The 26841-nt window shown below is 34.8% G+C and overlaps 2 protein-coding genes across 5 annotated transcripts; one reads left to right on the top strand and one right to left on the bottom strand.

The window, feature by feature from the left end:
• The first annotated feature begins 2055 nt into the window (after positions 1 to 2055).
• LOC147404192 (basic blue protein-like) lies at positions 2056 to 4050 on the top strand. Its single transcript, XM_086437712.1, has 2 exons — positions 2056 to 2293; positions 3591 to 4050. The coding sequence occupies exons 1-2, from the start codon at positions 2104 to 2106 to the stop codon at positions 3788 to 3790; spliced, it is 390 nt and encodes a 129-aa protein (XP_086293838.1). The 5' UTR covers positions 2056 to 2103; the 3' UTR covers positions 3791 to 4050.
• Positions 4051 to 5637: 1587 nt separating this feature from the next.
• Positions 5638 to 19093, bottom strand: ARP7 (actin-related protein 7). Of its 4 annotated transcripts, none has more exons than XM_086440047.1 (9): positions 18891 to 19093; positions 17937 to 17990; positions 17689 to 17854; positions 10590 to 10802; positions 10305 to 10446; positions 9549 to 9793; positions 9170 to 9353; positions 6991 to 7058; positions 5638 to 6169 (listed from the first exon to the last, which is right to left on the bottom strand). In XM_086440047.1, the coding sequence occupies exons 3-9, from the start codon at positions 17764 to 17766 to the stop codon at positions 6017 to 6019; spliced, it is 1083 nt and encodes a 360-aa protein (XP_086296173.1). In that variant the 5' UTR covers positions 17767 to 17854; positions 17937 to 17990; positions 18891 to 19093; the 3' UTR covers positions 5638 to 6016. The 4 variants fall into 4 exon arrangements, with proteins under 4 accessions (XP_086296173.1, XP_086296174.1, XP_086296175.1 ...); XM_086440048.1 differs by having other exon boundaries at positions 17689 to 17772; XM_086440049.1 differs by lacking the exon at positions 17937 to 17990.
• Positions 19094 to 26841: the final 7748 nt, after the last annotated feature.

Here is a 26841-nt window from a genome sequence, read left to right as displayed (position 1 = left end):
ATCATACCGTGTGTGATTAATACTTTTTACCCACATTTACCCAATACCCGTGGATTTAGATTCGGGCTGATTGATCATACAGTCCAACAATATGACTATAACAAATATGTAAAATAAAATAAAATAAAATTAAGTATTGTTTTCCTTCATAAAAGGATCAGATACATCATAATTCGATTGAATTATATCTAATATTATAATTTTTTTTTTTTTGTAATTTAAAAATAAGAATTGTTGTATATATATATATATATATATATATATATATATATTTTTTTTCTTTGTCACACTTTAAGTCTTGAGATATCATGATTTGTGGAAACTAAGATGGCATTTGGATAGGATTCCTTGGCTACTTCTGACTTTTGTGAGGAGTTAGAAGTCGTTTGGATAATTTAAATAAACAACTCTTTCGAAGAATTACTCCGCGCAAGAGCAAAAAATTGTTCTTTATGAAAAAGTCGCGAAAACCTACTTTTCAATTTCGCATCTTGCGGTGAGTAATATTCTAATGGCTCATTTTACCGAAATACCCCTAACTTTATTAATTTTCTACGAAAATACCCCCGTTTTAAACACATTATATTAATATTTATTATATTATATTATATTAATATGTATAGTTAAAATGTCAAAAACAGTATAGTTTGAAGGCATATTATGATACTAACAAATAAAAAACAGTAACTAGTATAATATAAGGGTATTCTGGTCTTTTTTCTAGAAGTCATGAGAAATCAGTATGGTTCCCAAACAGACTTTCAGCACAAAAGTACTTCTGTCAGTACTTCACATAGTTGATTGCCAAACGCTCTTTCTGCACAGAATTACTTTTCCAGCTCCTCCACAGAGTACTCCAACTTCTGCTCTTTGGAACAATAGTTCTGCTCCTGGTATTCAAACACGCCCTAAGTGATGGACTGCCTAAAAATAAAGAAAACAGAGTTGACTCGAGTTAAGGGCATTCACAACTTGCTCTACCTTTCACCAAAAGTCCTCCACACTCATTATTCTATTGGTCGTGTGGATCCAAATTCAATGACATCTTATGGTCCTACTAAGTGATAGACTGCCTAACAACAAAGAAAACAGAGTTGACTCGAGTCAAGGGCATTCACAACTTGGTCTACCTTTCACCAAAAGTCCTCCGCACTCACTATTCCATTGGTCTGTGGATCCAAATTCAATGACATCTTATGGTTCTACTTAATGCCTATCGTGGGTTGGTAGCCCATCAATATTCAATGGAAGAACTTCACATCAAACAATATGAGAAACAAGCAAAAATTAACACGTGGCATTAAAAAAATTAAGATTCTGGATTTTGAGGCAACTTTTGCTATTTTATCATGACATCAATTCTCACATTGCTGACAAGGATGTATATACAGAACTATAAATATTTCTCATCGATATACAAGTGAAATTTTTTTATGGGCTATGTGTGCACCTCTACATCGGAAATGTGAAAATCAATATCAATTTCAATGTTACTCCATCACGACTCTTTATCATAATATAAAAGAATCATGCTGGTTTGGCCTCATATCGTGCTTTGCTAACGTGGAGATGTTTTTTTATGATTCTGTACACATCTCCATTAAGTGTGATATGAGGTCAATCTTGAGGTCACTGCAGTATTATTTAATACAAAAAACTTGATATTGTCTCCTATAGAAAAATGATTTTTTGGGCCTACTAATCCCCATGAATTATGAATAATTAGCTTGATTAGACGTTCATAGAGATTACATTTTAATCCCCAAAAATGATCACATTCAATGACTTGAAATCACCAATCGAACACAACAATATAATTCTTGAAAATTTATGTTCTCTTGATATTTGATGTAAAGCTATCACATCGAATTTGGACTCATGTCACTGTATCCACTCTAGATTTTGTCGATCAGCAAGACTAGTAAATTGTTTATTGTTGACTTTAGTTACATACTTTTATTTTCCAAATGAAAGGGACCCTCTCAAACTTAAGGCTCCATCCCTTAAACACCCTATAAAACTTATACTCATTTGTTGTATTGTACCACAAAAAAACTTCAACTTCTCTTTTCTCTTGCTCTCGTCTTGGTTGTGGTGGTAGTGATGGTTACGATGGCCCAGGAAAGAGGTAGTGCCAATCGAGCTCTGATCATAACTGTCGCACTACTCGTCATACTACTTCATTGTGATATTAGTCATGCAGCGACTTTTGTAGTGGGTGACTCGGGTGGTTGGACTTTTAACACAAATAGTTGGCCTAAGGGGAAGGTTTTTAGGGCTGGCGACATACTCGGTAAGCATTACAAGTCCCAAAGCCATATAAATAAGAGCATTTCTAATGATAATGTTATATTTGTCTCTTTCAATTATATGTTTTGAAATAATAAAATGAAAAAATGTCATATTTGACACATGTCTTTTCGATACTTAAAAAAAAGATATTAATATGCTTTGGATGGCAATTTGGTATATATAAAAAAATCTAAAAAAATATTTTTTTAATGCTTTGTTGGCAATTTAATAAAAAGAATAATTCAAAATATACTTTTTCCAACACAAAAGACACTTCCACAAAATTTTGAAATATTTTGAAAAAATTATCAAATATAAACATTGCTTTTAGCATATTTAATTTTTGAGGGCACTTGTATTGGAGAGCTGTTATACGGAATATGTAATTGCCACCAAAATTTGAGATGCCTTTGGAGGATGCTCTAAGAAGGGTTACATCATGTTGATAACCTACATAAAAATCCATCACCTCTTAACACAAATTTCGATCAGACATTTCGTATTATTTTTTGAGAGCTGCAATAGTAACTCTCTAAATTTATTGAATATCCTAAAAAAAATTAATATATATCTATTAACATGGTCTAATTTCACTTCTAGTAGGACAATTTTCTGAGTTGATTCTGCAGAGATTTTTATTCAATGGGAAAGTTTGTTCTACTCTTAGTAGAAATTTAATCAAATTGAGTCGACTCAGTCAAATGGTAACCAATATAATATACATCTTCGTTCCTCAATTTTTTTGAAAGATGCTATCAACACACCAAGTAATATGTATACAAATGTTTCTTTTTCTAAAGGACTGGTGAGTTGTAAGTAAAAATTGGTGTACCAATAGAAATTTTCATTCTTTTTTTACTAGAAAGATAAGGAGATGACTCCCTCTCTTTGATACATTATTTTGATTTTGATCAACGATATTCGTGTTTGAAATTAGTCCATTTTGTTAAAGTTCGTAGCAAAGAAAGTATTGCACAAAACACAAGGATTTACGTAATTCGATAGTGTGTCTACATCTATGGATCAGATTGAAATCTAATAACTATATTCTTAAAAGTTATAACTCGAGATATTTCTAGAAAACAAGAACGAGATAGCTTTTCTCTCTTTTCCCCTAAGAAAAATCCCTAAATAACTTTCCCTAAAAGAATACATATATACATACCCCAAAAAAATACAACTGCACATGATTTGAAACATAGCATCTTACCACTAATATATGCAACTAAAAGGTAATTTTTTTAAAAAATTGGTAAAATCTTCTTTGATACTAAATTAAACTTGTGTTGATTGTGTAGTTTTCAAGTACAACCCGGCGATCCACAACGTAGTTGTTGTTGACAGGAATGGCTATGACACTTGTCAGACACCACGTTTCGCGAGAACATTTCGATCAGGAAACGACCGGCTTGTATTGGGAAGGGGTCCGCACTTCTTCATCTGCAATTTTGCTGGGCACTGTGAATCGGGGATGAAAATTAGGCTTACTGCAACATAATTCAAGATTAAGAAGTATTATATGTTATGATAAATAATAAATAATAAATACTGTTTGGGCGAGAGTACTAGGATGTGTGACCTCCGAAGAAGTTCTTGTGTTGCATCACTCCCTCTTTTGTCGAACAAATAAATAAATTAATTACGATGCATCATTTAGAGAGATGATGCGGCTTTTGTTGTTAGGTGTGGATACTAAATAAGAAAAGAAATAAGTCAGTTTGATGGGCAATTTTTGCCATCTCATTGTGTTTAATTTTTTTTGTTTGTTAGTAATAATTTATGAGTTATATTTTGGATTTGGCATTTAATAATTTGATAAAAAATTCAATAAAATCGCGTGAGAATGACAAAATTATGATACAGACTTTGTTGGGGATTTTTTTGATAAATCTAATCTTAAAATCTCATGTCAAAGAGATTACAATGCTTAAGTCAAATTCATAGTAATTTTTTAATTGGAATCATAGAAAAAATCAAAGGAGCAAAACAATTCTTTTATAGGCTTACTTCTTTTTCGAGAACTGTTATCATTCATATTGTTATTGAGCTATCCTTGTCTCTTTCCTTGATTTCTATTGATCCTGATCACAATTTCAATGAATCTTGCTGTAGGTTACACATAAATATAATATTGTTGAAGTGTGGCCTTTAGATCATGATCTTGTACTCAGCTGTTTCTATGATGGGTTCCCTCCAAACTGTCAAATACCTTCCAATGTCCTAACTTCTTGGGATCGGATCTCATCCCCTCCCAGACTATTTATAGATAATTGGTCACATATTGAAAAATACAAATTTTTTTTTTTTAAATAGATCTAGAATAATTGAGTATTTAATTATTCAAAAAAAAAAAATATTTAAAGAAAATAAATTAAAATCACTTTCTTTGATTCCTCGTCTCTAACCCATGCAAGCTTATATATGCTACTGCAGAATATATTTACTAAAAAATTGATTTCTTAAAAGATTGATTATTAAGAAAATAATAATCAATAAAAGGAAATTTGCCAAATAATTACTGACATTTTTGTTTATTCCAAAAGTGTTACAAGTGTTGACAGAAATATCACATAGGATTGATAATTAGAGAATGATTTGTCAACACATAATACTTACAGTAAAACTTCGATAATTATTTAGGAAATTTCCCGATAAAATGTTTGCCAATGATCAACTGCACATAAGAAAATGCCAAAAGAGAGCTACTTTTCTGTTTTGGAAATTTCCCGATGAAATGTTTACCCATATTTTCTGCTCCAAACCAGCAAACTTTTCTACTTTGTATTCAACCATTGAGAACCCTTGAATTTTTCTTCCCAAAATCAACCATTTACAAGCTCTACAATAAATTATTTTAAGCCATTAAACCTCATTTTTAATCCATTATTTTTAAATTCTCCTTAGAAACCCTTGATTTTTCCTATCCAAAATTGCCTCATCATCTACTTAAAAAGTCTTACCTAGTTCTTGAAGTTTGAAGTAGATAGAATTTACACCTGAAGAGGACAACAAAATTATCTTGTAGAGACCTCAATCTTCAATCCATTATTTTCAACCTCCCCTTAATCCTTTGTAGAAACCCTAGATTTTGGGAAGAAAACAGGCTAACCTCTAGGTGAAAGATGAGAAATTAAGTTATTTTCAAAAGGTAGGGATTGGTAAGGTAATTAACAAAAAGAAAAACAGAAAAATCTACTGATTCAGAAAACAAATTATATCTCAGAACCGCAAATTTACCAAACAAACCAACCCTTCTAAAACATTCTAGTTTTCATCCATGATTTGGTAAGACACAACAACAATAAAAGAAAGGGAGAAAAAAACTGACAATGGGAGTCCCAGAGAAGCAGAAACAACAAAATCAATAGAATATCATCACTAGGAAATTAAAATCTCATATCTCAACACATTATCTCAATCAATGAGGAGAAAAACTGCAATCGTCACCACCAACATTAATAATCCCAAACACTCGATGTTATATTCTAGTCTCAGACAAAACCTATCCATCTCAATAAAGACATTCCAACGCACTGGTGTGTAGAAAAAGGTTTACTCTAGAATTGTACTATTTTTCTTTTTCTTCAAATCGTTGCCTTTTGACGTACATTCCATTAGATCACAAATCGAAGGCTATGGTCTACCTAGCATTGTTGGGTTAAAGTATTAGGATAAAGTTGGAGGCATGCCAAAGCTATCATTCCAAGATTTAGGATGACAAATTTTAGAAGCATTTTCGATGAACCACCGATGGTCCTGTCTCGTCATACTCTGCCTTGGTCACATGTTGATTTTGAGGGAAGACCACTTTGGCAAGTATAGCACCTCCCATCCATGCTGAATTCTTCGTCATGTTCTCTGGCATATATTCAGGAGGCTATAAATAAAATAAATGAGATTAGAAACAAAGAAATGCTTGTTCATGCAAATCTATAAAATGAATTAAAAATGTATTGCAAAACCAGCACTGCCCATGCTCAAAGAGATTGGTGACGAAGTTATAAACCATGGGAAACAATCCAAGAAGTTGGGTAAGATCGGGTAGGGGTCTTGTTATCGGAGTGTTATTACAACCCCAAGAGAGGACTTTTTGTTTTCTTTTGATGGGAAAACATAATTTTTATTAAAAAGAGAATGGATGTCAAAAGAACTACCAAACAGAAGCAGAAGCACAATTAAGAACTACTACCCCAGTTACAAACTGAATCCCACCAACAGAGAAGATCCTCAAAAGTACACTCCTTTGAAATCTTTATAAACTTTCCACCAAAAGAAAGAGTTTAAAATATTGGTAAAAACTTCATGCAAAGAATAAGATTAAGAGTTTAACTTACCACACTATTATTGCATAGGTGCTTTTGGTGGATTAGTTAGGTTTGGTCCGATCAAACTCAGTTTATCCAGAGCAAAAAAAAAAAAACAACTAAATAATAAGATAAATAAATACATTTGATTTGAACGTGCCACCTAAATGAAGTGGTAAAAGTCTGTGTGGTATTACCACAGACCTCGGATCAAAACCCCACCTTCAAACTTAAAACTATAAAAATAAAAATAAAAACTACATTTGATTTTTTAAGAATTTCGCAAAAAAGTACTTGTAGAATGTATTACACTAATTGGTTGGATAACTATGACTGTTGTGTTAGAACTTACACAGAAAGCAGTTCATTCCTCAGGTAATAAATAGATATATACCTTAACAAGAGAAGGACGAACAGCTGATGAACACAAATTAGCTTCTTTCTGGAACCTCTCTTCAAAACCTACGCAAGGCAGCACAGTAAACTGGAATCAGCAGCTTACCTCTTGTCCAAGGAAGCCTACCATCATTAAAGCATAATGTCTTACTTTTATTTCTTATAATTAGGCTGCCATCCTGACTTACACAACACTAAGTTATACACTGATATGTTCTGGTACCCAGCATAGATACAAAGTCCAAGACACAGTAAACCAAAAACTAACCCAATAATTGGTGATGGGCACTTTTGAGTATCCAACAATAAGTGGATTCAGGAAAACTCAAATACACACAAAAGAGTGAGGTATACATGTACATCATTGGGTTGGGATAGGCTAACATTTTTCTGCACAACATCATGGGCTTGCACAGAGATGAAGCAACTAATTTTTTGTGAGGAAAATCTCTTCCACATAGAGATCATTCTCAATAAAAATCACCAATTCCAATCTTTCTAGCTGTATGAAAATTTGATAACAAGTTGAAAAACATAAGGATCGTAGATTTGATTATTAATCTCAACATTTGATTGAGTTAGAAGTTTCATAAAGTAATGATGCTATTTGAGGATCATCTCCATTGTAAGGAGACCATTTCTCACCAAAATCACCGATTTCAACATTTCTAGCTGTATGAAAAATCGATAACAAGTTGAAAAATCTATCGTTTGTCCATTTGAATCTAAATTCCACATTTGATTGGGTTAGAAGTTTGACCATGTATCAATTGGAGTTCATTGATATATGTATGTAGGGAGCGATTAGTTGCACACCACCTGCTACCATTGCACTCATAAATAAATAAAAAATGCTCCCCTCCTTTGTTTTTTGCCTTCTTATCCTCTTCAACCATGCCCACAGAAATTATTGCTGATTCAAAAATTTTGTAAGAAATATTTGGTTGTATAGCAAGCATGTTTACACATTTTCACGCCAGGGTGTGCGATGTGAGGTCCAATCTTGAGGTCACTTCAGCATTACATATATATATATATATATATATATATATCGGTAGCGTTCAAGGGCCATACACAAAACCAAACATTTTTCAATATACGGATTAGAAGTTTCGGAATGGGCTGATATTTTGTGAGGATGATCTCTATGGTGAGAAGATCATCCTCACCAAAAATCAGCCCATTCCAAAACTTCTAACCCATATATTGAAAAATGTTTGTCTGTACAAGCGTTTTCAAATGTGGCCCTTGAACGCCCTCCCCCCCACCCCCTATATATATATATATATATATGATTAGGATCCGTATACACATAAAGCTACTCATAAAGCTACAACGTGTTTTGTCTTATATGGGCAAAAATGTTTGGAATGGGCTGATTTTTGGCAAGGATGATCTCTATGGTGAGGAGATCATCCTTGCCAAAAATCAGCCCATTATGAAACTTCTAGCCCCATGTTTTCAAGTTGAAAAATTTTAGACCGTCCAATTTTTGTAAATCACTTTTGATGGGGTTAAAAGTTTTAGAATGGAATGATTTTTTGCAAGGATGATCCCTCACCACAGAGATCATCCTCACAAAAAATCAGCCCATTCCGAACCTTTTTAACCATATAAGACAAAAACGTTGTAGCTTTATGTGTCTACGGAACCCGACCCATATATATATATATATATGGGTAGCGTTCAATGGCCAACAGTTTGGCAAACATTTTGGCAAACACATTTTTCAAAACATGGGTTAGAGGTCTTGGAATGGGCTGATTTTTGGTGAGGATGATCTCTACGGTGAGGAGATCATCATCACCAAAAATCAGCCCATTCCAAAACTTCTAACCCCATAAAAAATGATTTACAAAAAATGGACAGTTCACGATTTTTCAACTTGTAAACTGGGGTTAGAAGTTTTGGAATGAGCTGATTTTTGGTGAGGATGATCTCCTCACCGTAGAGATCATCCTCACTAAAAATCAGCCCATTCCAAGACCTCTAACCCATGTTTTGAAAAAGTGTTTGCCAAACTGTTGGCAATTGAACGGGACCCTATATATATATATATATATATATATATATATATATATATATATATATATATATATATATATATATATATATATAGAGAGAGAGAGAGAGAGAGAGAGAGAGAGAGAGAGCTCTTAAGTGAACGAAGTACACACCTATCATAGATGAAGTGCCACCACAAAGAACAGTGTTTTCCAACAGCTGACGGTGGTTCTCAGATGACACGCTTGAGATACAACGGACAAGCTGCTCAACAATACCATGCTCCTCCAATCCCAATATAGATGGTTGGAATAACGCCTCACCAACAATATACTTTTCTCTCTTGATGGTTATCACCTACAAACATTTTTCCAAAGGTTAACAAACTCGTGTATCAAAGGAAAATTAGACAAGTTCGAATAAACAAGATGAGAACTTTTTTTGATGAGTAAGCTGGACTTGAACCCATGACCTCAAAGTTGCTTTGCAACGTGTCAAACCAACTGAGCTATGGGTCTAAGTCCAAATGAGAAGCGAACGTGATGGTGGTACCTGTCCATCTGGAAGTGTGTGTTGCTCTTTTGGACAAGAATTTTGGGTCTCCTCATAAGCAATTTGATCTTCAGCACAGCATGCATATTGCTCTTTTAGTCTCTCAACATCGGTGATACTGAGATTTACTAATGGATTGGATTTCCGAAGTTCCTGAGCAAGCAACTTTGTCAAATCAATACCTCCAATCTCAAATCTTTTCGAAGCAATGTGCTGAACTGCACCTTCGTACACTGGTGCAATATCTGGTAATGTTCCAAACCATACGGCATAAAACTATCAGTTCACCTAATTGCGTATCTACTTCGAATTTATTGATAGAAAGATAATTCATAGGCTCCAACTATAAAGATACAAGAACACATCAAACAACAACTATGGTTCGTTAAATAAAGTGAGTAACATTTCGATTTCGGACGAGGCTGGAACAAAACATTGACATCAAAACAGAATGTTTTGATATATATATTGTTTATCGTGGGTATCCCCACCCTCAGGTGAGACTAATCCCACAGTCACACGCACCGTCCCCTCAGAAAGTCCTACATGCAATTTGGTTGAGTCAAGGGTCTACCGGACACTGGTGGTCCCAAGGAATTCATTGCTTTGTGGGGTTTCAAACACTTGACCTACACTACCTGAGGAGCTTATCAAGGCTCAGCTTGCCACTGGGCCAGTCGAGACAAAAGGGGATGGGGGGGCTGGATAGCTTAAGAGAAAATGGATTGCGTAAATGAGAGTAATGGTAAAGAATACCTATCTTTCCGTGCCCAATGTCAACAGTGCATCCAGAGATGCGTCCAACAGCATAAAGTGATAGTACTGCTTGTTCAGATGCATAAAATCCCGAGACATTAAATGTTTCAAACATCATTTGTACTAGGTGTTCTCTTACTGCCTGTGATACAATTGAAAAGGGGGAAAATGGATAGCTTAAGAGAAAATAGATTAACAAGACTAAAGGTGACCAACTATACTTCTCCGAAACACTTTAGGATTAATCTCTATTATGGGTACAAGGGAGGATGAGATTTTGCTAACCTTTGGGGTCCAAAGTGGATCTGTGAATAAAATTTGTCCTTCATTTCCAATCTCCCAGCCAAGGCCAGTGTACAAAACATGGTGCAACAAGTCCTCCACGGCATCCCAATCTCTAATAAAACCCCTCACGACTGGATCAACAACAACATCCTCACATACCGAATTATCAGTTAAGCCATCTTCAACCAAGCGTTTCATTTGAGTAGGGATTATCTAAACAAATTCGCACAAAAGTAATAAACCGTGTTATCAATGAAATAATTACACACAATAAGAAAAACAAAAAATCTTTGAAACAAAAATAAATTTTGTAGGAGAAGTAAATAAGGCCATGAACACATTGTAGATAGAGGCCTCTTGGAGAAAGAAATTTTGAACTTGGAAATGAGTACATGTCATGTACGACCTAGATTCAAAACATGACTTTTTCATCAATAATGCAGGGTAGCCCACATCCCATTTAGGATGGACTAGTCCCTACAGTCGCACATCCCGACCCCACGGAAGTTTCCCAATGTGCCCGGGGTAAATCAAGAGGCCACCCAGTTTCGAACACATGGCCAAAGGGAGTAAACCCCTGTCATAAGTTTTACCACTAAGCCAACCCTCTGGGGATAAGATTCAAAACAAGTCTTAAAAGAACTTTTTCTAAAATTAATATTTTTATAGGTGAAATTAAAATATTTTTCAAAAAGAGAGAAATACAAAAAGATAAAGAGATTGGAAAAGAAATTCCCATATCAAGTATAATATAGTTACACCACCCATGACAAAAAAAAAAAAAAAAAAAACAGCTAACTCATTACTGCACCTATTGATATGAACAAAAATATATAAAAATGCATTCCAAATTCATTTTGTTCTTCTATAATAAGTTGCATGAAAATGGATTCTTAAATGACCAAACATCCAAAATTAATGCAATGCTCGAGAAAGCCATCCTAAATTAAGATTGTTCCTTCGTGAAAAGCTAATTGCCGTTGAGTTTCAGTATGGAACTTTAGCAGCAGCCAGCAGCTATTAGCAGCGGTCACAAACTTAGTAAATTTAATCTAATGAGGAAAGCAGTATCTTAGATATTTAATTTACTTTCGAATATTAGGCTTAGTTTAGTAGTTCAGAATCGGAGCACGGATTCTCAAAATCATGTGCCTTCAAGGGAAAAAACTGAATCTGGTTCATCCAACTCACGCATGATAAAATTCCTGACAAGCAAACCATTTCGCAATAGCACCACCACCCTTGTAAATGGCAGGAATCGTGTGAAATTGAGACCCACCATTTGTCTGATGAGAAGTGCCTTATTTTTAGGATTTCTGTTTAGGATTTCTGTTTAGTAGATTTCTGTTAGAATAAATCCCTTAATATTAGAGTTGTTTAGTTGACAATTTCTTTGTTTCACCACATGGCATTAGTTGAGCTATAGTGGGCTGTTTTTACTCATTCAGTTAGGATTCTGTAAGGCTATAAATGCCAGACACAGTTGCTTTCAATAATCCAAGTCATTCATTCAATTTGTCTTGTTTTTGATCACTTGAAATCATCTTGATCATATGTTCATAACAAATTGGTATCAGAGCCCCCACTGGGTCTGAGAAAAAGGAAAGCCGCAGTCTTTCGAGTGACTTGCAAACACAGGAGAGTAAGAGAGAGAGAGATGGCGAACGAAGGCAATAGCAATTTCATCCAACCATCCATACCACGTTTTGATGGCCACTATGATCATTGGAGCATGCTGATGGAGAATTTCTTGAGATCCAAGGAATTTTGGAGCTTGGTTGAGACAAGCTATGTGGAGCCAGAGGTAGGAACAGCTGTGACTGAAGCACAGCGAAAGAGACTTGAGGAATTGAAGCTTAAGGACCTGAAAGTAAAAAATTACCTGTTTCAGGCAATTGACAGGACTATTCTGAAGACCATCGTAGAGAAGAACACTTCGAAGCAGATCTGGGACTCGATGAAAAGGAAATACGAGGGGAATGCAAGAGTAAAGCGTTCGATTCTTCAAGCACTGAGGAAGGAGTTTGAGACGCTCGAGATGTAAACGGGTCAGAACATTACTGAATACTTTGCTAGAGTTATGACTGTTGCCAATAATGAGGATTTATGGGGAACAGATGCAAGATGTAACAATTGTGGAAAAGATCCTTAGATCTTTGACTGACAGATTCAATTGCATAGTCTGTTCAATCGAAGAATCCAAGGACATTGATGTACTCTCAATCGATGAGTTGCAAAGCTCATTGATTGTACATGAACAAAAGTTCCAGAAAAGTAATGGGGAAGAACAAGCTCTAAAGGTGACATTTGAAGATAGGTTTGGAGGTAAAGGACGGGGCAGAAGTGGTTTTAGAGGAGGGGGAAGAGGCAAAGGGCGTCAAGCCTTCGACAAAACCACTGTCGAGTGTTATCGGTGCCATAAGCTTGGTCACTTCCAGTATGAATGTCCTACTTGGAACAAGGAGGCAAATTATGCTGAATTGGATGAGAAAGAAGAGATATTGTTGATGTCTCATGTGGAGTTACATGAAGCTAGGCGTGAAGATGCATGGTTTTTGGATTCTGGGTGCTCAAATCATATGTGTGGAGACAAGGCTATGTTCTGTAAGCTGAATGAGGGGTTTAGGCAGTTAGTGAAACTTGGAAACAACACAAAGATGACAGTGCTTGGGAAGGGAAATATCAAGCTCTATTTGGATGGCTTTCATCGCATTGTCACAGATGTGTTTTATGTACCTGACTTGAAGAATAATCTTCTGAGTATAGGACAGCTACAGGAAAAAGGTCTAACTATCCTTATCAAAACAGGGATGTGCAAGATCTATCATCCTGTGAGAGGTTTGATTATTCAAACCAAGATGACAGCTAATAGAATGTTTGTACTGTTGGCAAGGGCTCAAGTCAAAGAAGTTTCCTGTTTCCATGCACCTGCACAAGACATTTCACATCTATGGCATTGCAGATATGGTCATCTTAGTCATAAAGGACTAAGAACTTTGCAATACAAGAAAATGGTTCGAGGATTACCACAGCTACCTACACCAACTACAATGTGTATTGGTTGTGTAGTTGGTAAGCAGCATAGAGATCCCATCCCAAAGAAGAGCCAGTGGAGAGCATTTTAAAGGCTACAACTCATTCATGCTGACATCTGTGGCCCAATCACACCAATCTCAAACAGCAAGAAAAGGTATTCCTTGTGCTTTATTGATGACTATAGCAGAAAAGCATGGGTTTATTTTTTGATAGAAAAATCAGAAGCCTTCCAGTCATTCAAGTATTTTAAAAGGCTTGTTGAAAAAGAAACTGGCCAATTTATTAAGTGTTTAAGAACTGATAGAGGGGGTGAATTCAACTCTATGGAATTCAATGAGTTTTGTAAGCAGAATGGAATCAAGAGGCAGCTCACCACAGCCCACACTCCTCAGCAAAATGGAGTGGCTGAGAGGAAGAATAGGACAGTGATGAACTTGGTGAGGTCCATGCTTTCAGACAAGAAGATTCCCAAAACTTTCTGGCCTGAGGCAGTGAACTGGACTATGTATGTGTTGAATAGGTGTCCCACTCTTGCAGTTAAAGACATAACGCCAGAAGAAGCATGGCGTGGAGTGAAACCCTCAATTGAACACTTTAGAGTGTTTGGATGTGTGGCACATGTCCATGTGCCTGATGCAAGAAGAACCAAACTTGAAAACAAGAGCTTATGTTGTGTACTGCTAGGTGTGAGTGAAGAATCCAAGGGTTACAAGTTGTATGATCCTGTTGCAAAGAGAGTTGTGGTTAGCAGGGATGTAATTTTTGAAGAAGAGAAACAATGGGACTGGGATAAGAGCTACATGGAGCAGTTACTAATGGATTTGGAATGGGGAGAAGAAGACAGTGGCACTGATGAAGATGAAGCAAATGGCAGTGAAGATATTGAGACAAGTGAGAATGATCTTGAAGGCTCAGGAAATGCTTCTTCAAATACAACAAGTGAAGACGATGTCAATCCAAATGAGAGAAGAGAGATACATGCTCCTGTTTGGATGAGAGACTATGTCTCTGGAGAAGGATTATCAGAGGAAGAAAATGAGTTGAATATGGCACTTGTAGCTCTTGCTGATCCACTAAGCTATGAAGAGGCGATAAAGAGTTCCGAATGGAAGAAAGCGATGGATGCTGAAATAAGGTCAATTGAGAAAAATGAGACATGGAGTTTGACTGAATTACCAACTGGAGCTAAGAAGATTGGAGTGAAATGGATATATAAGACCAAACTTAATGAGTTTGGTAAGGTGGATAAGTTCAAAGCCCGATTAGTTGCAAAGGGTTATGCTCAACAACATGGTGTGGACTACACAGAGGTATTTGCCCCAGTTGCAAGGATGGACACTGTACGCATGATCATTGCTCTAGCTGCACAAAAAGGTTAGTTTATCTATCAACTCGATGTTAAATCTACTTTTCTCCATGGAGAATTAAGTGAGGATGTGTTTGTGGAGCAACCAAGAGGCTATGAGCAGAAGGAGAGTGAGCACAAGGTTTACAAGCTACATAAGGCCTTGTATGGACTAAAACAAGCTCCTCGAGCTTGGTTTAGTCGCATTGAGGCTCACTTTACTCATGAAGGTTTCCAAAGGTGCATCAGTGAGCAAACCTTGTTTGTCAAGCAAAGTAGTAGAGGTAAAATTTTAATTGTTAGCATTTATGTCGATGACTTGATTTTTACTGGTGATGATGAGCAAATGATGTTAGAGTTTAAGGAGTCAATGATGAAGGTATTTGATATGACTGATCTGGGAAAGATGAGGTTTTTCTTGGGTATAGAAGTATTACAGAAGGATGATGGGATTTATATCTGTCAAAGAAAATATGCACAGGAGATTCTGAGACGTTTTGGAATGGAAGAAAGTAATGCAGTGATGAATCCTATTGTTCCTGGTTTCAAAATTTTGAAAAATGGAGAAGGTGACAGAACTGATGAGACCTACTATAAACAAATAGTAGGCAGTCTTATGTATATCACTGCTACAAGGCCAGATATGATGTTCGTTGTGAGCTTTATAAGCAGGTTTATGGCCAAACCAACAAAACTTCATTTGCAGGCTGCAAAGAGGGCACTGAGATACTTGAAGGGAACTGTTGATTATGGAATATTTTACAAGAAAAGTGGGAACAAGGAGTTGGTTGCATTCACTGACAGTGATTATGCAGGAGACTTAGAGGATAGAAAAAGCACATCTAGCTATATTTTTATACTAAGTGGAGGAGCAGTTTCTTGGTCTTCAAAGAAGCAGCCTATAGTCACTCTTTCAACAACTGAAGCCGAGTTTGTGGCAGCTGCAGTCTGTGCTTGCCAAGCAGTGTGGATGAGAAGGATTCTGGAGAAGTTGAGTCATGCACAAGATGGTTGCACTCCTGTGATGTGTGATAACAGCTCAACCATCAAGCTCTCAAAAAACCCTGTTATGCATGGACGCAGTAAGCACATTGATGTGCGGTTTCATTTTCTGCGTGACTTAACTCGAAATGGAGTTGTTGAACTTGTGCATTGTGGTTCTCAAGATCAAGTGGCAGATTTGATGACTAAACCACTTAAGTTGGAGGCATTTCTGAAGCTTCGAGATCAGTTGGGAGTATGTATAATGCCTAGAGTAAACTAACTGCTTACACAGCAGTTGGTTTAAGGGAGGGAATGATGAGAAGTGCCTTATTTTTAGGATTTCTGTTTAGGATTTCTGTTTAGTAGACTTCTGTTAGAATAAATCCCTTAATATTAGAGTTGTTTAGTTGACAATTTCTTTGTTTCACCACATGGCATTAGTTGAGCTATAGTGGGCTGTTTTTACTCATTCAGTTAGGATTCTGTAAGGCTATAAATGCCAGACACAGTTGCTTTCAATAATCCAAGTCATTCATTCAATTTGTCTTGTTTTTGATCACTTGAAATCATCTTGATCATCTGTTCATAACATTGTCGCCACCCATCCCACATGAAGCATGAAGGCAACAAAAAGTATGTATTCATCTTCCTCTTCCTCTTCCTCTTCCTCTTCCTCTTCCACTTCCACAATGTAATCATCCAATCCCAACCATCTCTAATCGAATTCACAAGAATCGGGAGCGAGTGGAGACAACTTAAGAAACCCTCCATTGATTTCAGTTGAATACAAAGGCTAACCAAAGAACTTGTATATGAAAGCATTTAAATCTTACTAAATGTGGGACTTCTAAGGTTGCTCAAACACGAAGTCATGCAAAGTCAGATTCTCGGGTGCCAAAATGACCCTTGCTTAAGTTTCTGAGTTAATAATCCCTGCAATCACTTAAACTATCACCAATATTTTATCAAAATCCTCTTAAATGAATCTTTTTTTGTATATTAGTTTGACTTCAAACAAGGTTTTTTGTATACTTAAGTCTAAGACTTTATTTGAGCTATTGTTCCCCTTCCACATTGTCAACAGTCACCTTGTCATGACCTTTTCCCTCTTTTCCTACCTTCGAACCTAATGATGATCACTTGCATTTTAATATTCCCTTCAGACATTTGTGTCTTCATCATGTTTTAATGTTTGGGTCAACAGAAGATGCATATTGAAACATGGTGCATCGAATCATACATACACATGACTTCCTAGCTTCCAGTTCTTCCAGAGAAGGAATGACTTCAGTTGGATATGTTTTCAATTGGATAACAATTAAACAAAATGTATACTTGAAAAATGTAGGAGTTCCTAAATTTAAAACAAGAGATGATGTTGACGGAGCAAAAGAAGAGTGTTTACTGTTTTGGTTACACAACATTCTCTAGTGCTAGAAATATTGTATTAATTCAACTCCAACAAACTTGAGAAACTTTAAGAGAATATCAGTCTTCTCAATACCAAAAATGCTTTTTGCAAGAAATGATCAAGAGGGGGGGGGGGGGGAGGGAAAGCAATCAATCATTAAATTACCAATTTGGAAATTTTAATGTTTTTCTATGGTTTCTTCTCAAACTTAACCATGAACATGAATGTGTATGTTGTATTTCCTTTACATTCATAAGATGAAATGAATATAGCAATTTCTAATGACATGACATGAAAAAAAGATATATATGAATTTATATTACCATAGTTGGAGCTTGATCAGGAACTGCAAATCCCGCTTTAAGAAGCCTTGATCCGACATCGACAACCACTGCCTCCATTGCTTCCTAAGAAAAAAAGAAAGCAATTGCCTTCAAGCTTTTTCTATTTTGTTTGCAAGACCCTAAATTGGTTTGAGTCACTGTTTATCTGCAAATATGATTATCAGGGTACAAGCTCATTTGTAATAAATAAATAAAAAAAATTCATGAACAATAACAGAGAGAATTACCCAACAAAACAGACAAGTTTCTCAGCAAATGATGTTGATGATGTACTAACTCACCTGTGCAAACCAAAACAAATGAAATGGTAGTTCAGATCATAGTCACAAAAAAAGGCATTTTTAAAAAATATAATTATTAGGTCTATTAAGAACACTAATAAGATTCTACTTAATCAGTGGGTTATCCAATAATCCCATTTCAGTTTCCATTACTAAGGGTGTCTTTGGAAAGGGAAAGTTCAGTGTCAAAGTTGAATTTTCGAGAGTTCAACTCCTGAAAGTTATCGGTGAGAGTCAATTAGAACTTCAGCGTCTGGTGGTTCTGAGAGTTCAACTTTTGTCCAATGTTCCCCAAATTGCTATTAGGGGGGAAAGCCCAATAACACCAAAAGAAAATGAAAATCCTAATTATGTTTTCAACACAAAAAATATAAATGTTAATTTTTGTGGCTAGAAAATAAGGAGCCAAGATTTAGGGAACAGAGTTTGGGTTTAAGGGTTTTTGTCAACCTCGAAAGAGAGGAATAAGATTATTATTATTTTTTTAAGAAATTTGTTTTGAAATAGGGTTTTTTTGGTATCAGAAAAATTAACCACTTTGTTTTAGGACATCTAGAACATAATCCAAGTTAAAAGCGAAGGTTTTATTAGGGAAGATTGAGGAAGAGATGGCTATAACTCTTGAGGAACCAAATGTGTCTATGAGGTAATCTATAATAATAGGGTTATGGGGATGTGGGTTTCGAATCACAGATGAAATTTCTGCAACTCATTCATGGTCATGTACCATAATCACTTTCCCTTCTTCAATTCCCAAAACAAAATTACTAAGTTTTTAGAGGTTAAAAGAAAAAAAAATTAGGGTTTTGAAGGGAAACATGTCTAGGGTTCTGAACAAGAAACTAACTGGGAGAAAAATGCAGGAAACAAGAGATGGGTATGAGAGAGAAGCTTCCTTACCTGTTTGTGGTGGTTGGTGCTGGAGCCGAACCCAATGTTATAAGTAAATAAATACCCCTAAAGACCCAAACACCATCAAAAACACTGTTTTTGAAAAAATTTAACTCTACATTTCATGAATATTTGAGATATTAATGTCAAGAGGTTGAAGACGATGATGGATGGAGGACACTGGACAGTCACACAGACTGAATAAGATAGAAATAATTTCGGAAAAATTACTTACACCCTGCAAAAATGATTTTTTTCTAACTTCCCCCTCCCCCTAATTGTAGTAATCTTTATCTCTTAATGTACCTATTTCAATTGCTAATAAGGTCGACATTTTACAATCATCAAGATAAAAAAAGTTATAAATCATCGATCTGGAGGATTGAATTGAATTATCAAGATCAAGATGCAAATTATTATTGAGATTGACCTTGTTATAATGGTCGAGATAAAAAAATTATAAATCGTCAATCTCGATCTCGATGATTGAACATGAATCATCAAGATCAAGATGCAAGTTATTATCGAGATTGATAAAAAAAATTTATTTTTGTTACAATGGTTGAAGTCAAAAGTTCAAAATTTTAGCTTTATTTGTTTGAGCTTCATGATTTAATTTTTTTTTTATTTTTAAGATAAAAAAATTAGATAAATAATGTTCTTTTGGACTTTCTTGACTTCTGCGGATTTCAATTAAAGTCCAAAAGTATTCCTAAAAGAACTTGTTTAAGAAGAGTTTCGTCAAATGATTTTTGTGATAAGCCAAAAACATAAAATGGCTCAAGTGTAATTATCAAAATATCCTTCATCTTTAATCAAATTTTCAACCAAACTTAACCTTAAAAAATAAAATGAGATTATTAAAATACCCTTCATCTTTACTAAAATATCATTCATCTTAAAAAATACTCTTCATTTTTATTAAAATACTCTTTATCTTTAATTAATCAAATTTTCAACCAAACTTAATCTTAAAAAATAAAATGAGATTACCAAAATATCTTTCACATCTTTACCAAAATATTCTTCATCTTTAATCAAATTTTCAACCAAACTTAAACTTAAAAAAACAAAAGAAAATTATTAAAATACCATTCATCTTCCAAAATACCTTTCATCTTTATCAAAATACCCTTCATCTTTGTCAATTACCACAATATCCTTCATCTTTAATCGAATTTTCAATCAAACTTCATCTTAAAAAATAAAAGGGAATTACCAAAATACCTTTCATCTTTACCAAAATACATTTTATCTTCCAAAATACCCTTTATCTTTAATCAAAATTTCAACCAAACTTAACTTTAAAAAATAACATAAAATTATTAAAATACTTTTTATCTTCCAAAATGCCTTTCATTTTATCAAAATACCCATCATCTTTGCCAATTACCAAAATACTTTTCATCTTTAATCAAATTTTCAATCAAATTTAACCTTAAAAAATAAAATGGAATTACCAAATACCCCTCATCTTTAATCAAATTTTCAACCAAACCTAATCTTAAAAAGTAAAAGGGCATTACCAAAATATTCTTCATCTTTACTACCAAGATTAAAAATAATTCATCATCACTACTTTATTATCAAAATACCCTTCATTTTTATGTGGATGTTAGATTGTGTATTATGCAGATATTTTCTTTATTTGAAAATTTCAATATGTTCATTTTTAAGAGGAGATAATGTCGAAATTTTGATATAATTATAAAATTTAAAAATTTATTTAAATTGAAAATAATTATTTTTATATTTATTTATTTAGTGTAATTATATATTTATTTATTTAGTGTAATTATATATTTATTAAGGTATTATACTCATTTTTTGTGCATTTTGGGTGCATTATCAACATTAAGGGTATTCTATCATTTTACTAGAATCCAACAATAAAAAACTATCAAATGTACATCAATTTCTAACTTATGTACTTATGTAACGAATAAGCTCCTGATTTGTTGGATGTGACTTTTTAAGCTCTGGGTTTCTACTACTTTTAGAAGCTAACTTCTAGAGTTGGAGCTGGATTTAGTAAAGAACAAACCCTTTGTCACTTTATGATTTTATTTGAGAGGCAACCTAACATTTACTTATAACACCCTAATTGATGAAATAATTTATCCCACCCCAAATATAGATTGAAACACACCACGTAGACTGCAAAATTATTAGTTTCACACCCTAACAAAGTTGCACTAGAAGGAAAATTCATGAAATGTCACTACCCACAACATTCCGTTGGAATTTTAAAACTTTTTGAACATGTTGCCTTCATTAACGTATTTTAAATAACCATATAACTGTAATAATCTATCAAACTGCTACAAGAGGTAATAAAAATAAAATCCCACACTTTATTCCCTTCCGATACCCCTAGAAATTCTTCTGTCAAAATCTTTTTAATATAAATCACCAAAGGATTAATATTGTCTATATTCTTCTTACCAATCCTACTGAAATACTCTTTTCTCAATTGGTTTCATTTCAAAACCCCATCTTAGGTGCACTCCAAGAAACCTAGTTCCAAATTTTGGTTTCATTAGTCCTAATTTCTTCAAAACTAGGTTGTAATTAGTAGTCGAATCAAAATAAACCCTAACCTAGTATCTTGTATCAATATTTGTTTCAAGGGAAAATACTTGCAAAGGAGTTTTTACTTTTTAGGGTATAATCAATTTGAAAAGTAAAAAAAAAAAATCAAATCAAGTACAAAGAAAGATATTTGTTTCGATTATACTCCATTGATGTAGGACCTAAAGTTTTTATAGGCTTACTGCAAGTGTATATATATACCCCATCCACCAATGACATTGGCATTGTCGTCCTCCATGCACTCTTCATTCTAGGGTTTCTCTTTACCCAAGAGGGAGAACTATTGACAATGAAGCTTCTTTGAAATTGAAAAAATGTTTAGTCACACTCTCTAATTTCAATTAGGATATAATAAGTAAAAGTTGGGGTGCTAATAACAATTCTCTTTACTGAGAGAGAAATATTTTACTAAGGGAAATTTTATTGACACGCCAATAAAATCTAAGGGTCCTCTAATTTTTAGGGGAACTTCTAAAAATTAAAAAATTACTTTTGCCACTCCAAAGATCGGAGGAAGAAGAGAAGAAGAAAAATAGAGAGAGTAGAAGAGAGAGATCAGAGAAGAAGAAAAAAAGACAAAGATAGATCGGAGCAATAGAGTAAAACATAAAAAAAGATAAAGATAAAAGAGATCAGAGAATGGCTGGCATTGTGCGAGATGTTCACTGGAGAAGACTTGCGGAGGAGGAGAATGATGGAAAAGATGCCCTTAAAAATTAAGTTTCAAATTATTATTTTTTCTAAAATTTGGCTTGTCTTTGAAATTTGGTGGCATGTTGATAAAATTTTCCTTTTACTAAAGATTCTTACTGTAGCGTCCCAAAACTCAGGGAGAATTTAGAAATAAATCTCTCATGCAAGGTATATGAGGTAATTTTTCCAATATTTATCCAACAAAATATGATTTTAAAACTTGCTTTGACGTCTCTCTCGTTGATGGAACCAACCAAGTTGTCTAGAACGAGTCATCTCGCCTCGTATGAGATAAACTATTTAACTTGATGAACAATTCATATTGTATATCTATATCATTATGGGCAATTATGTTGAGTCATCTCAAAGATTGAAATCATGAGTTTAAGAGTTTGAAGATAGACACTAAGGTGGTGTTTGTTTCGACTTAAAAACACAGTTTTTCGCGATTTTTGTGGCTTCTAAGAGCAAAAAAATGGCGTAACGGTGTTTGTTTCGGTTTTTTGGATTTTAAAAGCCACAATTTTTTTAAGCACAAAAAATGTGCTTTTTGTTTTGAGTTTTTGCGCAAGTTGAATCATTGTAAAACAGTTCTAAGTAAATTACCACAATACCCTTCATCATATTACCAAATTCCACCAACATTAAAGTGAAAAATGGTTTCAACATCTCTCTCTCTCTCTCTGTTCGAAGAAGACAACAGGTTTCAACGCACGATGGAGTCGATTTCAGGATCTTCAACCATTTCGAATGTCTTTGTGAGGAATGGAGGCAGACCCATTTCGTTCAATCCATCCATTGGTTGTGGAAACAAAACTACCGATGTTGAAGAAGAAGAACAAGACCCATCACCAACACCGTACACCATTTCAACCTCGTCTTCCTTTATTCCCATTCCTTCCATGGTTTGCTCTCTTTTACAAGAATTGTGTGTGTGTGTGTGTGTGTGTGTGTGTGTGTGTGTGTGTGTGAGTGAGAGAGAGAGTTTTATTTGAATGGTTGGTTGAGTTAAAAAACGATAGTATTGATTTGTTTGAGTGTTGGATTGGAGAAGTGAGGATGGATATTCGTTTGAAGAGAGAAGAAATATTGAGAAAAAGATAGTGTGTGTCCATGAAATATGAAGAAGTCAGTTGGAAATTTCTAGATATTTAAGTGATGTGTGTTAAACAATCCAAAAAACACACAAAGAAAAAGAAAAGGCTACTGTTTCATTGATTCTACATAATGCAATTGAATACAAAAAGATGATTTAACCTAACTACAAAGAGACTATATATTGGTTAAGTCGAAGGAAATTGAAAATACTATTCTACCCTTAATAAACAATAAATCAAAAATTACCCTATATTTCTTAACATCTCCCATCAAACTCACGATGCGACAGCTGCAAGCATCGAGAGTTTGCCAACTAGAAAACGAAAACGGGAAATAGAATGCGACTTGGTAAAGAAATCTGCAAGCTGCAAAAAAGAAGAAACAAAGGGCAAAGTAATGGTGCCATGCTTGAGATGATGACGAGTGAGGTGACAATCGATCTCAATGTGCTTAGTTCGTTCATGAAAAATCGAGTTGTGAGCAATCTGAATAGAACTCTGGTTGTCACAATACATAGGAGTGGGATGGGAAAGAGAAACTCTCATATCTGCAAGTAACCAACGTAACCAAACAATCTCTTTGGTAGTAGATGTCATAGCACGGTATTCTGCTTCGGTTGAAGATTGAGAAACAATAGATTATTTATTGCTTTTCCACGAAATAAGAGAATCACCAAAAAATATACAGAAACCAATAACAGACTTGCGATCTGTGGGATTGCTGCCATGATCAGCATCAGAGTATGCACGCAGCTCAAAAGAAGAGGTGGATGAAAGTAAAAGACTCTGAAAGATTGTACCCAAAAAATATCGTAAAATATGAAGAATAGCTGCCCAATGAATTGTAGTAGGAGAAGTAACAAACTGACTAACAACATGAACATCATATGCAATATCTGGATGAGTAATAGTGAGATATACCAAGCTCCCAACAATAGTACGGTATAAAGTAAGATCTGATAAAGGTAAACCATCAGAAAAAAAATACTTTGCGTTAACCTCAATGGGAGTATCAACAATCTTATTATCTGTAAGTCTAGCCCGTTCAAGAATATGTGCAACATATTTCGACTAAGAAAGAAGATAACCTCTAGGTGAGCAAGCTACCTCAATACCCAAGAAATATCATAGAGAACCCAAATATTTCATTTCAAACTGTCTAGCTAACTCTGTCTTCAAAACTGAAATACCATCAATATCATCACTAGTAATAATCATGTCATTAACATATAAAGACATAATGATACGACCTACATCAGTACACTTAACAAAAAGAGCAGAATCATGACACTACTAGAAGTAAATCCAAGAGAAAAGATCACAACAGAAAATTTCTCAAACCAAGCACGAGGTGCTTGTTTGAGACCATATAATGCTTTCTTGAGTTTGCAAATAAACCCAGAATCATGTGAAAGACCAGGAGGGGGCACCATATAAACTTCTTCTTGAAGATCTCCATTCAAGAAGGCATTTTTAACATCAAGTTGAGAGATATGCCACAAACGAACTGAAGCTACTGGAATAAGAGTACGAATAGTAATCATTTTTGCAAGAGGACCAAATGTCTCCTCATAATCCATACCATACTGTTGAGAATACTCTTTTGCAACCAAACTAGCTTTGTATCGCGTAATAGATCCAACAGAATTAGTCTTGATCTTATACACCCAACGACAACCAACAACACTCTTACCAGGAGGTAGAGGAACCAAATCCCAAGTACCTGTCTTATGCAAAGTAGAAAGTTCATCATCCATAGCTTATTGCCAAAGAGGATCAATAATTGCCTCTTTATAGGAAGAGGGCTCAGAGAGACAATGAATATAAGCTAAAAAGGAAGTAAAAGATGAAGAATAACAAGAATAAGTAAAATCTGGCAATTTTATAGACTTATGAGTGCTTATGGATTGACGTAGAGGTGGATCCACAATCTCAGACGGAGCTTGAGAGACCATAGGAGAAGAGGAAGCTTCAGGTGTACCTGAGAGCAAAGTGTCGGTACCAGTAGAATGATCAATACAAATTGGTTGTAAAGATAACGGGGTAAGAACATGAGAAGGGGTATTTGAAGTACTAGGAACCCGAGAGGACAAACTATCAGAATCCTCAGAAAAAGGATCTATACGAATAAGATCAGATCTAGTCAAACTCTGAGTAGTGGATGGAATAGAAAAGAAAGGTATATGCTCGAGAAAAACAACATGACGAGATACATAAAGTTTCTGAGTTATTGGATCAAAACAACGTTACCCCTTTTTACCTTCACTATAACCAAGAAAAACACAAATAGCAGATCGAGAGGACAATTTGCTGCATTTTACATGAGGACGAAGAACGAAACAAGTACAACCAAAAACTCTAAAGAAAGAATAATCAGGTGCATACCCATACAACTTTTCGAAAGGAGAAAAACCTGAAATAGGAGAAGATGGAATTGTATTAATCAAACTTACAACAGTAAGAACAGCTTCACCCCAAACACATTAGGAATAGAAGCAGACAACAAGAGAGAACGGGCAGTTTCAACAATGTGCCTATGTTTTCTTTCAGCAACACCATTTTGCTTAGGAGTATCTGTACATGAAGTTTGATAAATAGTTTCATCTAAGGCAAGCAACTCACAACATTTAGCAGAAGTATATTCCCCACCCAAATCACACCTAAAACATTTGATAACAGCAGAATGTTGAGTTTTGACAAGAGCACGAAAGGCTGTGTATATCTCAAAGAATTCATAACGATGTTTCATTAAATAAACCCAACAAAAACGAGTATGATCATCAATAAAAGAAACATAATATCGAGACCCTCCTTTTGTGGCAATAGGAAAAGGTCCCCATAGATTAGAATGAATCAAATCAAATGGATAAGAAGAAATATAAGTACTTCGATTAAAAGGTAAAGCTAGAAATTTTGCCAGTTTACATCTACTACAATCAGAAATATCAGACGTTTGCAAATTTCCTAAAGCTCCTGTAGAAATCAAAAATCTCAAACGAGAAGATGGAACATGACCTAGGCGAGAATGCCATAAATAAAAACTAGAAGAAGAATGACTTAAACGAAAAGAAGACAAATCAACACTAGTAGCAGCAACAACTGACACTTTTAACTCATCCAAAATATATAGTCCTCCCTTCCTACGACCTGTCTCAATCAGTTTCTGAGACTGTAGATCTTGCACATAACAAGAAGAAGGGGAAAACATGACTAAATTACCAGAATCACATAATTGACCAACAGAAACAAGATTTAATGTGAGTTTAGGAATATGATAAACATTAGGGAGAGACAAGTGAGGTGTGACAACATAATCAACACCTGCTAAAGGCATAGGAGTGCCATTAGCAGTCATGACAGGAATAAAAGTTGAAGGAGACACAGAAGCAAAAGATGAAAAATCTGGAGACATATGATGTGAAGCACCAGAATCCAAGATCCATATAAAATGTGACATACCTGAAGAACTATGAGGCAACTGACCTACTGAAGAAGAAATAGACATAGCTTGTGGTTGTAAGGAGAGAAACTTTTGAAATTGCTCAGCCAGAGTACTAGGATCAGTGAAGGAATCTGAT

The sequence above is a fragment of the Akebia trifoliata genome, chromosome 4, assembly GCF_017979445.1.
Source record: "Akebia trifoliata isolate Shusen 1 chromosome 4, ASM1797944v1, whole genome shotgun sequence".
In the NCBI taxonomy this organism is placed as follows: domain Eukaryota; kingdom Viridiplantae; phylum Streptophyta; class Magnoliopsida; order Ranunculales; family Lardizabalaceae; genus Akebia; species Akebia trifoliata.
The sequence above is the reverse complement of the archived record's forward strand: the minus strand, read 5'-3'. Positions and strand labels throughout refer to the sequence as shown.

Excerpts from the sequence above, each read along its gene's own strand:
- LOC147404192 (XM_086437712.1), top strand. The coding sequence starts at position 2,104 with ATGGTTACGATGGCCCAGGAAAGAGGTAGTGCCAATCGAGCTCTGATC. Across the intron at positions 2,294-3,590 it reads TAGGGCTGGCGACATACTCG|TTTTCAAGTACAACCCGGCG; the intron begins GTAAGCATTACA and ends TTGATTGTGTAG.
- ARP7 (XM_086440047.1), bottom strand. The coding sequence starts at position 17,766 with ATGGAGGCAGTGGTTGTCGATGTCGGATCAAGGCTTCTTAAAGCGGGA. Across the intron at positions 10,803-17,688 it reads CTGATCAAGCTCCAACTATG|ATAATCCCTACTCAAATGAA; the intron begins GTAATATAAATT and ends GAATTTGTTTAG. Across the intron at positions 6,170-6,990 it reads TTCGTCCTTCTCTTGTTAAG|CCTCCTGAATATATGCCAGA; the intron begins GTATATATCTAT and ends TTTTATTTATAG.